General features: G+C 41.7%; 1 protein-coding gene across 1 annotated transcript in view; it reads left to right on the forward strand.

Annotated features, from left to right (window-relative positions):
- Positions 1–2,476: 2,476 nt before the first annotated feature.
- Positions 2,477–13,095, forward strand: part of LOC132985329 (gamma-aminobutyric acid receptor subunit rho-2-like) — a 36,232-nt gene continuing 25,613 nt past the window's right edge. Inside the window, exons 1-2 of the mRNA XM_061052662.1 lie at positions 2,477–2,918; positions 11,706–11,812. Coding sequence (XP_060908645.1) covers positions 2,797–2,918; positions 11,706–11,812 — 229 coding nt within the window. The 5' untranslated portion in view covers positions 2,477–2,796. The remainder of the gene's footprint in view (positions 2,919–11,705; positions 11,813–13,095) is intronic.

Raw genomic sequence — 13,095 nt, forward strand, 5'->3', positions numbered from 1 at the left:
TTTTTTTAAACATCCAACAGATTTTATTTATTTAATTTGAAACAGGAAGTCATTTTTCTGTGGACGCTTTAATCCCTCTGGTTTGTGACAGTCTTGATGTTTGATGGTGTTCACACCACGTCTCTGTGCATTAGTCTCTTGTTTGTCTTGCATTCTCTGAAGCCGACCGCAAACACTAATTTTCCCTGTATAAATAGACCCGCACACTGTCTGCCGTTTACCCTCTTTGATGCACTCTGAGGAGGGTTTATCGCTCTGATGAGACTCGGAGAACCTGGGAGGTAATTTACATTCACTCTTTGCTCATCGTAGCTGACGGCTTTGTGACACGCACAGAACTCGGCAGCATGGAAAAATATCTCAGAGGTGCTCGTAGCAGTCGACCTGTTGAGGGGAACAAATCTGTCTCTGTTGTTTTTCTGCAGTTTGAGCAAACATCTTACACCTGCACATGTTCAGGTTTGACTTGAAGGCAGCACAGTTTCTGTCTCTACAATGATTCTGCTCTCGGCTGGTGTACGGGATATAAACAGAAAATAAATCGCCTGAATGAAACTCTGTTTGCTCCGTGTCAGATTTCATAAGGTCTTGTTCTGCCTCCATAACCAACAAGGGAATATGTAGCCTGTCTTTTACTTTGAAAGGACCAGTGTGTGCGATTCATGGACATTCAATAGCAAAGGTGTTATAAACATAGCAAGGTTCTTTATTAGTTATCTAAGCTAAACAATCTATGACCAACCTATGGCAACCTCCACTGTTGAAATATGAAGCAAATGCAGAGTTGATAAAAACTGCAGTTCCCAGAGTGTCCACTTGAGGCTGTCTCCAAAAGAGAGTCAACCGTCATACAGACACATGTTAAATACCAAACTTTACAGCAGAAATAAACGTGTTTACAGCCTGGTACAAAACAACTATACGGCTCATTTTTCAATCATGACAACGATAAGGAATGGATTTTCATATAAATCATCTGTTTGAATTATATTATATATAGTTATGTTATCACACAAAAAGACTGACTATTTGTCCTTCTTTTTTTTCAAAAAAATCCCACCAACAGAGCACAGACACGGCCTGGATGTTAAGTTCAGTGACTAAATTAGCTTAGGTTACACAGGCAGCTCCCACCTGTCACTCAAAGAGGCCACGCCCCCAAATTCTACATCACTTTAAGCCTTAATATAATGTACACAGGTGAGTTGTGTAAACATTCAGCATGCTCAGATGTCATGAAGAGAGAAATGAGCTACAGACAAAACAGTTTTTTCTACAAGGCTGTAAAAATGTAAAGTGTAACATGGGGCTTTATGGGGATTGAGTCACTTCTGGAGACAGCCTCAAGTGGACTCTAAGGGAACTGCAGTTTTTGGCACTTAATTGCTCAGCTAGAATGTTGCCATTTGGATAAAACATCTGACATTGTCCTTTCAAATAAATATTGTAAACTCTGATATCATCTTTAAATGGAGCTGTATGGATACAATAACATAATATTTCGTTTAAAATTAAAATATTTTGATTGTCTATATCCAAACTCATTATGGGTCAAAAAAGATGGGGCAGAGATTTAGCTAATATTGAAAAATGTATGAAAAATATTAGAAATTCTAATCAAATATCCGTATCAGGTCAGATATTGGTGTAATTTACATATCGTTGTTGAACTGACAGACCCGATCCACGTCACCTTTAAAGACAAAGTTTAGCTGTAAAGACATTCAGATGGAACTGCACAAAACGCCCACAAATCAAATCGTTCAGACGAGATGAAACAGCTCCTTCTATGTCATAAAAACTACAATTCTTACTCTTCACTTAACACATTTCATTTGAAAACCTTACAGTTGTTGCTGCTTCCTGTTTGTATGTGAAGCCAGAACAAAGTTCAGAAATAAAAATGATTCCATTTCTTTGGAATCATTTTTATTTTTATATGTTTTGATTATTTTTTGCTATATTTACTTCAACTTTATGTAGCCTTACACATAATACCAACAACTATATCAATGTTAATTATGGTTAAAATATCAGTACATATATCGGAAACTGATCGGAAACTGAAAAAGTGGATCGATGCAGCTGTAAAATAAATGAATCCTGACTGAGCTGAATCTAAGGACAGATATTAGAATACTACATGAAGTAGCCTATCGTATCTTGTTTGGTTTCTAAAGTGATTTACCATCCTTTAACTGACTCTGAAGGTTAGAGAGTCCTGAGTGAGACAGATGTGGACATCAGCATATTACGTCAGAGAGAGAGGATGCCCTCACACATGTCCCACACTGCAAAAAGTGTTAGAAATAATGAAATAATGTCCAACGCTGCAAGAAATGCAAATAGTTTCCTGAACGTTTTTTCTTTCTGTATATTGTCATAAAAAAAAAAAAAAAGTACAGGGAATATGGGACAGCTTGTTCTCTTTCCTCTGAGAAAAAACGTCCTACTCTCCTCATGTCTTTGCCTCGGATCGGCTCCTCAGAGGGGACGTCGTCGTGTTTCTGTTTCCTGCAGCGCGCGGCTTCATTTGGTGCTGATGCTGCGCAGAGAAAAAAACACACTCCAGAGTCTGAAGACCAATCAGAGCGCGGATCAGACTTCAGCATCCCGTCGTTCTCTCTCTCTCTTCCTCCTCTCTGGCTCTTCTCTTCCTCCAACACAGTTCCCGGACTCTCCGCATTCCTTCTCCTGCCGCCGCTGACAGGACGATGGTACCGCGCACCGAGCGTACCGTACGCACACCCAGAGCGGCACTGATCAACTCGCTGCGGGACTTTTAAACTTATTATTATGCCCTGTTACGCAAGGTTTGTGCTCCTGATCCTGTGCCTGGTCCTGATCGGGGAGTGCAGGAAACCCAGAAGTAGGAAAAAGCGCTGGTCTGCGCCGGCGGAGACGCACAAACCCGGGACGTAAGTAGCGAAAATCTTTGTTTTGTAATATCTTTATTTATTAAGCTTTCTTTAGGAGATGTACATGGCCATCTAAAGTCACCATGGGACACAAGATCAACAGGAAAATCCCTGGCTCTTTCTTTATCGTTACTCTGAGAGCTCAAATTTACGCACAACTGTGTGCAACAGACCAACGAACACAGAGTGTTCTCTCCTCTTCATTACCAAGAATAATCCGAATCTCAACATTTACTTCCAATCCTGGCATACTCTGAACCCTTTCACATCACTTTACCTTCTAAATATATGGGTAAAGTTGCGGCATTTGGTTTTTATTTTGTGCATGAACCGAACAGAGCGCAGACACTGACCCATCGTCCTCCAGAAAACTTGTGTTTGTGTTTACATTGGAGGAGAAAGTCCCTCTCTGAAAGAACACAGTGAATAATGTTATTTCAGGTGAATTCTTTATGAAGACTCTCAGAGAGGCCAATTCTTCCCTTTAATCCTGATGTGTGGCTGTTTTCTCCTCACTGACAGTCACACTTCAAACAGGATCAAACTCTGCAGCAGCTTTACTTCTGTTCTCATTATGTAGCATGGATTTATTCTGCAGGAAAAACCTGGATTTTGGACGATCTAACAAGCTCTGCTTTGAGCCATTAAAAAAATAGAGCATCTTATTGTTAAATCAACTTTATTATCTTTTTTTTTATTTGCTCTTACACTTTCAGAAAAAAATAAGTCGACCTTTTCAGATTGCGTCTCAAACCAGAATAACAGTTTTACAGAGGACAAAAAAAAAGAGGACTGAATATTCTATTTTTAGTTGCTAAAATCACATTTGAAGACTGATCACAGAAAATACAGCAAAAAAGTTCTGAGCAGAATCTTATACATCCTGAAGAAGCAGCTGCTTTCAAGATGGATTTCCTGTTGTCTAAATCTGCAGAACATCCATCACCTTTAATAAAAATCAAAGAGAGAGAAATCATTCAACCTGTTCAACGCCAGCTGCTCAGTTTGTACCAGGAGGAACAAAGCCAAAAAAAGATTAAAATCTAATTTTATGCTTAGAAATGTTTTTGTAATTTATTAGCCAAACCTCTCGTACCTAATTTCTACATACATACAAACATACATACGTACACGTGCTGCTCTTCTGCTGCTGGGATTGGTCCTCATCAGACTTTGATAGAAACGACGTTGATCAAAATGGAGACACTATGAGATGTTTTTAAAGATTTGCATTTTCAAGTTGGCTTGTTTCAGAAAACCACAACATGTTTCATCAGAATAATGTTGTATGATTCTGCACCAGACACTCAAATAGTCAATGAAGAAAGCAGGGAACTGTTTATTCCTGAGAGACATAATACAGAGAGCGACAATCAGCAGCTTTTTGTGGAGCTCTGTGTTTTCTGACCATGACGTCTTCATATTATCAAGAACTCTGATAATATCATTGAACCATTCATCTTTTAATGAGACTTGACTTTTGGTAAGAAACAGCGGCCTCTAGTGTTGTCCATCCATCCACGCTGACCACCTCGCTGTACAATCAGAGTCTGCTGTGTCCCACACACACCAAACATACATCAGAGAATTAACTCTTATAACGGCTGACTGTGTGGTCGCCTCGCATGTCCTGTGTCAGGGCCGAGAAGTTACACTTCAAAACAGAGAATCAATACATCCTGTGCATAGACTGTACTACAACTCATCGTCGTAGTAGTCCACTTATTACTTTGGAATTCTCTGTGATAGCAGATGTGCCTGCAAAACTCCTCCCCTCTGTAATATTTTAGCCAAAATGTGCCTAAAATACATTAAATTAATTGAGCTTTGGGGTTGATTTCAGGGAGCTAACGTGCTGCTAACTAGCTAACAGGCTAGTTTCTTCGATTCAGCTGCCCATGTTGTTGATTGTCAAAAGTAGCCCCTTCCCCACGGCTACAGGTAGTTGATATCAGGTTTCTATCCATCCATAAAGAGATGCATTTCCTTGCGTTGGACACTAGGATGCATCATCTATTCTACAGATCTGCCGACACCAGTCATATACAGTACAATAAGTGGAAATGAGTCGTCAGCCTCAGTGACGTCTGTCGAGGAGTTATGAAGCTGAACGATGGTGGTCGCCACATTGGAAACGCTGACTCCACCTAACTCCACCTAGCAAATAGGTGGAACTTGTTATCCAGCTAGCATATGCCAAACGTTGGAAACAATACAAAGCTGACAGAAGTCGAGTCAGGGTTTAAGCAAAGTGAGGCACAGCCTTCTGGCTTATTGCTACAACGCACAACATGGGTCAAATCAGCCTTATTATGTCACATGAGTAATCTGCATAACTCTTAACCTTCATGAATTCAAAACAGATGATTAATACAAAATGTACCCCTGTACAGTGTGTACACAAATAGAAATGAGCTTTAGAGACATTTTCATACCAGGCTGCAAACATTTATTGCTGCTGTAAAAATTGACATTTTAATAAGGGAACTAACAGAGATTATCTGGCTAATAGAGCCAGCCTCAAGTGGGCACTCGAGGAACTGCAGTTTTTTTATACTTTTGTGTTGGCTTGATTTCCAACACCAGAGGTTGCAGCTTGATTTTCTGCGTAAATGACAGGAGATACCTGTCTCTCTCTCTCCCTCTCTCTCTCTCTTTCTCTCTCTGTCTCTCCCTGCAGAAGTCTGTATTTGTTTTTCAAAAAGGTACATTTAGAGGGTTGAGGAGTGCAGATATAATTTAACTATATCGAAGAAAAGCTTGCCATTTTTGTTCCACTGTCACTCACCATTCAATATCCTCATCGGGCTCACACTGCTGATAAAAGGTTACAGAATGTGCTGATGTTTTACCTGTGGAAGAAGAGATGATTAGTTGTGCTTGTTGTCTCAACCTTTGTTTATTTTATTTTCCTCTGATTGGATAAGCTGAAGACATAAAAACAAATGAGCAATAACACATCAGATGGTTGCAATACTTCCTGATAAGGATGTCAATAACCTTCTCAATTAAAAGGCAAATTGGCGTGTCGTTTGTTTGAAAATTCGCCCGCACTCCTTTTATTTTTGTGAAGTTTTATACCTGTGCATTTAGTCTTTCTCTTTATGGATAAGTTCTGTGCTCCATCTGCTGAAGTTTGCTGACTCATTTTCTGTATGTTACGAGGCACCACAGATCATAAATCAGCTATTCTTGTATCAGATATGTTTTGCTGTTCTGCCTCTAAGCAGGTGTTTGCGCTATTTAACTTCAACAATAATTATTCTGTTGTAACCAAAAAAAAGAAAAAGTGACTTGTTAACAGAGTGTTATAATCATCAAGTTTGAATGTTGTTCTCTTGCAGTTTGGTTGGCGTTGTGGAGAGTATTGAGAGCCCACAAACAGAATAACAGAAGTTTTCACCTTTGGGATCAAATCTTTGCTGCTATTTTAACATTTCATGTCTACGGGTCATACAGAGGAAATGTATTCAACAGCTGTTTTCTCCTCAATATGGATGGAATGGTTTCTCAACATCACATAAGTCATCCCATACACTGCCTTTACAATACCTTGAAAATACTGCTATTCTACCTGACCCCTGCAGGTGACATCAAGTAACAACTAATGAGCATTATTATAACTGTAAAATGTACAAGTATTGAGGGACGCCAGATAGGCTAGCGGCTATGTGTCATAATTTGTTTTTTTATATTTTCAGAGTTTAGATTTCCTGTCTTGTTTTAGTTTGTCTCATTCTTCCCTGGTGTTGCTTTTTTCCCTTTCATAATTCTTTTATTTAATGTTTCCTAGTTTAGTCTTTAGTGTTTCCTGTTTTATTTTGTAATTTCTTATCCTGATGTTTCTGTACTTCCTGTGTGTATTGTCGCTATTACATTCTTGAGTTCTCTGTGTCTACAGTGTTTCCTATTTTATTTTGTAGTACTTGTCACCAGTGTTTCTTGTCTCACTTCCTCCCTTTTTCTGGTTAGCTTCCATAATGTTGGCTTGATTGTCATTACCTGTGTCGTTAGTCACACCTGTGTCATTAGTCTCACCTGTGTCGTTAGTCTCACCTGTGTCGTTAGTTTCACCTGTGTCATTAGTCTCACCTGTGTCGTTAGTCTCACCTGTGTCGTTAGTTTCACCTGTGTCATTAGTCTCAACTGTGTCGTTAGTCTCACCTGTGTCGTTAGTTTCACCTGTGTCATTAGTCTCACCTGTGTCGTTAGTTTCACCTGTGTCGTTAGTTTCACCTGTGTCGTTAGTCTCACCGTGTCCTAAATCTCTTAGTCTCACCTGTGTCATTAGTCTCACCTGTGTCGTTAGTCTCTTAGTCTCACCTGTGTCCTAAGTCTCACCTGTGTCGTTAGTCTCTTAGTCTCACCTGTGTCCTAAGTCTCTTAGTCTCACCTGTGTCATTAGTCTCACCTGTGTCATTAGTCTCACCTGTGTCCTAAGTCTCTTAGTCTCACCTGTGTCGTTAGTCTCACCTGTGTCGTTAGGTCTCACCTGTGTCGTTAGTCTCACCTGTGTCATTAGTCTCACCTGTGTCGTTAGTCACACCTGTGTTGTAAATCTCACCTGTGTCGTTAGTCTCACCTGTGTCGTTAGTCTCACCTGTGTCCTAAATCTCTTAGTCTCACCTGTGTCGTTAGTCACACCTGTGTTGTAAATCTCACCTGTGTTGTTAGTCTCATCTGTGTTGTTAGTCACACCTGTGTCCTAAGTCTCTTAGTCTCACCTGTGTCGTTAGTCTCACCTTTGTCGTTAATCTCACCTGTGTCGTTAGTCACACCTGTGTTGTAAATCTCACCTGTGTTGTTAGTCTCACCTGTGTCGTAAGGCTCACCTGTGTCCTAAATCTCTTAGTCTCACCTGTGTCGTTAGTCACACCTGTGTTGTAAATCTCACCTGTGTTGTTAGTCTCATCTGTGTTGTTAGTCACACCTGTGTTGTAAATCTCACCTGTGTCGTTAGTCTCATCTGTGTCGTTAGTCACACCTCTGTTGTAAGTCTCACCTGTGTCGTTAGTCACACCTGTGTCCTGAGTCTCTTAGTCTCACCTGTGTCGTGAGGTTCACCTGTGTCGTTAGTCTCACCTGTGTCCTAAGTCTCTTAGTCTCACCTGTGTTGTTAGTCTCATCTGTGTCGTTAGTCACACCTCTGTTGTAAGTCTTACCTGTGCCGTTAGTCTCACCGTGTCCTAAATCTCTCAGTCTCACCTGTGTCGTTAGTCTCACCTGTGTCGTTAGTCTCACCTGTGTCATTAGTCTCACCTGTGTCGTTAGTCTCACCTGTGTCATTAGTCTCACCTGTGTCGTTAGTCTCACCTGTGTCGTTAGTCACACCTGTGTCGTTAGTCTCACCTGTGTCATTAGTCTCACCTGTGTCGTTAGTCTCACCTGTGTCGTTAGTCACACCTGTGTTGTAAGTCTCACCTGTGTTGTAAGTCTCACCTGTGTCGTTAGTCTCACCTGTGTCGTTAGTCTTACCTGTGTCCTAAGTCTCTTAGTCTCACCTGTGTCGTTAGTCTCACCTGTGTCCTAAATCTCTTAGTCTCACCTGTGTCGTTAGGCTCACCTGTGTCGTTAGTCTCACCTGTGTCATTAGTCTCACATGTGTCGTTAGTCTCACCTGTGTCGTTAGTCTCACCTGTGTCCTAAGTCTCTTAGTCTCACCTGTGTCATTAGTCTCACCTGTGTCGTTAGTCTCACCTGTGTCCTAAGTCTCTTAGTCTCACCTTTGTCGTTAGTCTCACCTGTGTCGTTAGTCACACCTGTGTTGTAAATCTCACCTGTGTCGTTAGTCTCACCTGTGTCATTAGTCTCACCTGTGTCGTTAGTCTCACCTGTGTCCTAAGTCTCTTAGTCTCACCTTTGTCGTTAGTCTCACCTGTGTCGTTAGTCACACCTGTGTTGTAAATCTCACCTGTGTCGTTAGTCTCACCTGTGTCGTTAGTCTCACCTGTGTAGTAAATCTCTTAGTCTCACCTGTGTCGTTAGTCACACCTGTGTTGTAAGTCTCACCTGTGTTGTAAGTCTCACCTGTGTCGTTAGTCTCACCTGTGTCGTTAGGCTCACCTGTGTCGTTAGTCTCACTTGTGTCATTAGTCTCACCTTTGTCGTTAGTCTCACCTGTGTCGTTAGTCACACCTGTGTTGTAAATCTCACCTGTGTCGTTAGTCTCACCTGTGTCCTAAATCTCTTAGTCTCACCTGTGTCGTTAGTCTCACCTGTGTCATTAGGCTCACCGGTGTCGTTAGTCTCACCTGTGTCATTAGTCTCACCTGTGTCGTTAGTCTCACCTGTGTCGTTAGTCTCACCTGTGTCGTTAGTCACACCTGTGTGGTAAGTCTCACCTGTGTCGTTAGTCTCACCTGTGTCCTAAATCTCTTAGTCTCACCTGTGTCGTTAGTCTCACCTGTGTCATTAGTCTCACCTGTGTCGTTAGTCTCACCTGTGTCGTTAGTCACACCTGTGTTGTAAATCTCACCTGTGTTGTAAGTCTCACCTGTGTCGTTAGTCTCACCTGTGTCCTAAGTCTCTTAGTCTCACCTGTGTCGTTAGTCTCACCTGTGTCCTAAATCTCTTAGTCTCACCTGTGTCGTTAGTCTCACCTGTGTCGTTAGGCTCACCTGTGTCGTTAGTCTCACCTGTGTCATTAGTCTCACCTGTGTCGTTAGTCTCACCTGTGTCATTAGTCTCTTAGTCTCACCTTTGTCGTTAGTCTCACCTGTGTTGTTAGTCACACCTGTGTTGTAAATCTCACCTGTGTCGTTAGTCTCACCTGTGTCATTAGTCTCACCTGTGTCGTTAGTCTCACCTGTGTCCTAAGTCTCTTAGTCTCACCTTTGTCGTTAGTCTCACCTGTGTCGTTAGTCACACCTGTGTTGTAAATCTCACCTGTGTCCTAAGTCTCTTAGTCTCACCTTTGTCGTTAGTCTCACCTGTGTCGTTAGTCACACCTGTGTTGTAAATCTCACCTGTGTCGTTAGTCTCACCTGTGTCGTTAGTCTCACCTGTGTTGTAAATCTCTTAGTCTCACCTGTGTCGTTAGTCACACCTGTGTTGTAAGTCTCACCTGTGTTGTAAGGCTCACCTGTGTCGTTAGGCTCACCTGTGTCGTTAGTCTCACATGTGTCGTTAGTCTCACCTGTGTCATTAATCTCACCTTTGTCGTTAGTCTCACCTGTGTCGTTAGTCACACCTGTGTTGTAAATCTCACCTGTGTCGTTAGTCTCACCTGTGACCTAAATCTCTTAGTCTCACCTGTGTCGTTAGTCTCACCTGTGTCGTTAGTCTCACCTGTGTCATTAGTCTCACCTGTGTCGTTAGTCTCACCTGTGTCGTTAGTCTCACCTGTGTCGTTAGTCACACCTGTGTGGTAAGTCTCACCTGTGTTGTAAGTCTCACCTGTGTCGTTAGTCTCACCTGTGTCCTAAGTCTCTTAGTCTCACCTGTGTCATTAGTCACACCTGTGTCGTTAGTCTCACCTGTGTCCTAAGTCTCTTAGTCTCACCTTTGTCGTTAGTCTCACCTGTGTCGTTAGTCTCACCTGTGTCCTAAATCTCTTAGTCTCACCTGTGTCGTTAGTCTCACCTGTGTCGTTAGTCACACCTGTGTTGTAAATCTCACCTGTGTTGTTAGTCTCATCTGTGTTGTTAGTCACACCTGTGTTGTAAGTCTCACCTGTGCCGTTAGTCTCATCTGTGTCGTTAGTCACACCTCTGTTGTAAGTCTCACCGGTGTCGTTAGTCACACCGTGTCCTAAGTCTCTTAGTCTCACCTGTGTTGTTAGTCTCACCTGTGATGTAAGTCTCACCTGTGTTGTAAGTCTCACCTGTGTCATTAGTCTCACCTGTGTCGTTAGTCTCACCTGTGTCCTAAGTCTCACCTGTGTCATTAGTCTCACCTGTGTCGTTAGTCTCACCTGTGTCGTTAATCTTACTTGTGTCATTAGTCACTAAAGATAATCTTTTAAATTAACCCCGATACATTTCAGAGAAATGTTTTCACCTGGAAAGGGGCGGGGCCATAGTTTGGGCAAAGTACCTGGAAGGGTTGCTATCATTAATTGGTTTTGTTAGAAACAAAAACAATACATTTTGTGACTTAAAACTGGTTTCATTCAATGTATTTCTACAATATTTCTATGAAAAAAAGTCTGGATTCAAATCCTTGCTCTCCCATAATATTTGCTCTCATCATAACTGTCTGCTGTTGCGCTGTTTCTGCAGCCTTCAGGCAAAACATTTGACGTTAGTAAGGAGTTAGTTTGAACCGACAGAGCTTTCTTTTTGTCTGTTGCTGCTGGTTAGTTTGTGAGCCCCCAGAGGCTGTTGTCTTAAAAGCGGGTGGCGCAAGTTCAAATCTGACTTGTGGCTCATTACTCATTACTCACTTGCTCTCTGTCTCCCATTTCCAGCTCTATGCTGTCTCTCTACGGAATATCTTTATATAAAGATATAAAAAGCCATCAAATAAATCTTTATCAAGGCATGTTTTTCTTGAATAAGTCAGGAAATCTTTAAAACTCCAATTCAAGATCTCAAAAGGACCCCCTCGATGGACCCTGAATGTGTAACAAATTGAAAATGTGTTCATATTTACTTTGTGCATTAAAGATCTTTTGAATAAAAGCGTTGATGTCCACTCAACACTTCTGTAACATCTTAGAAATTATGAATATTAAAAATAGAGTCCTAAGAAGTAAAAAGTAACGTTAGAAAATAAAGTGTTGCTCTTTTATTTCATAATTCATGCATGAAAGGGTTAAAACCTCTCCTCTCTTTTGTCTGTCTGCAGCCCTCTGTCCAAGAAGGTATCAGATGGAACTAAAACCAAAAAGCTGAAGACCAGTCACCTCCTGCGCATCGACGAGCACGACTTCACCATGAGGCCGGCCTTCGCAGGTAAAAACCTGAGAGCTGTGTGTCATCTGTGATCGCGTGTTTGTGTGTCGCTCTTCTGAGGGGTGTGACACACCCACAGGATTAGTTTCAGTTCACCCTTTGTTGAACCTGAGCGTGAAGTAAATGTTGATAGCACGCTGACTGACGGAGCAGAAACAGGTTTATTTATCCCACCTGTGTGCTCTTCCACTCCACAAAGCTAAAGAAGATGGAGACGAAAAGAGAGGGAAAGCCAGAGAAGAAGAAAGAGAATTATTGAGTTTTATTACACTGTGTGAAATACTGCAGAGATAACTTTGCAGCATTATGTTTTAAAGTCTTATACTGTATAGGATGGGCTCTAAATGACCAACAGGTTCATCAGCCAACAGGCTGTAATGGCTGCAATGTGATCCAAGCACCTGATCAAAGTCTGTCCTCTAAATGTTGTTGTTATTGGTTGCTTTGACATATGACGTCCGGTGGATTTGGTGTGATTCAGGGTTGCGGTTGTAACAGTGTTGTTTCATTTGGTTCGGTTTGCTTTCACACTACACTGTGTCAAGCTCACCAAAGTCTGTTAAATGTTGTGTACTGTGACCATTGACCACTTAGGGCCGTAGCTTCGGTCAGTGGAGCAATGCATCACTATGACCCAAAACAACAGGACAGTGGAAGAATGGCATCCCCTAGTGCAGCGCAGTTGGGTAGTATTTTGATCAATAAAATGGAGATACAGTTATACATGTATGTAGTCTGTGTCAGCTTAAAGTGGGATATCGACCAGAGAGATGTGTAACCACACTAAGCACAGGCATCAGCACGTTAATCTGCAAGGAGGACTGAAGGCTGGTGTTGTTAGCAATGCTAATGTTAACCTGATCGGCAAAACTGTTTGACATGGTTTACAGACGGCAAATTTAAATCCACAATGCACTTCTTTTTGGTCCACTTCCCCTGTTTGGTCTGGAATGCGTTCTCACCTAAGCCAAACCGAACTCTGATACTTGGAAATGAACTGAGACCCCCAGAGTTCGTTTGAATAGTCACACCACCACAAACCAAACGGACTATCAGACAAAACGCACCAGAGTTCGTTTCAAGCGGACCAAACGGCTTACGTGTGAATGCGCCTTTAGTGTCTGACAACATTACAGAAAGGATCCTTATAGAGAGAGACATTTTTGCTACAGAGGAAGGTGATCTCATTTTAAAACCAGACACTTTATTTTATACTACAGACAAAAACAGAAATTTTACCTCACAGAACAGGAGTTCCTTTTTTTTGTGCTCCTGTTAAAATG

The sequence above is a fragment of the Labrus mixtus genome, chromosome 12 (genome assembly GCF_963584025.1).
Source record: "Labrus mixtus chromosome 12, fLabMix1.1, whole genome shotgun sequence".
In the NCBI taxonomy this organism is placed as follows: domain Eukaryota; kingdom Metazoa; phylum Chordata; class Actinopteri; order Labriformes; family Labridae; genus Labrus; species Labrus mixtus.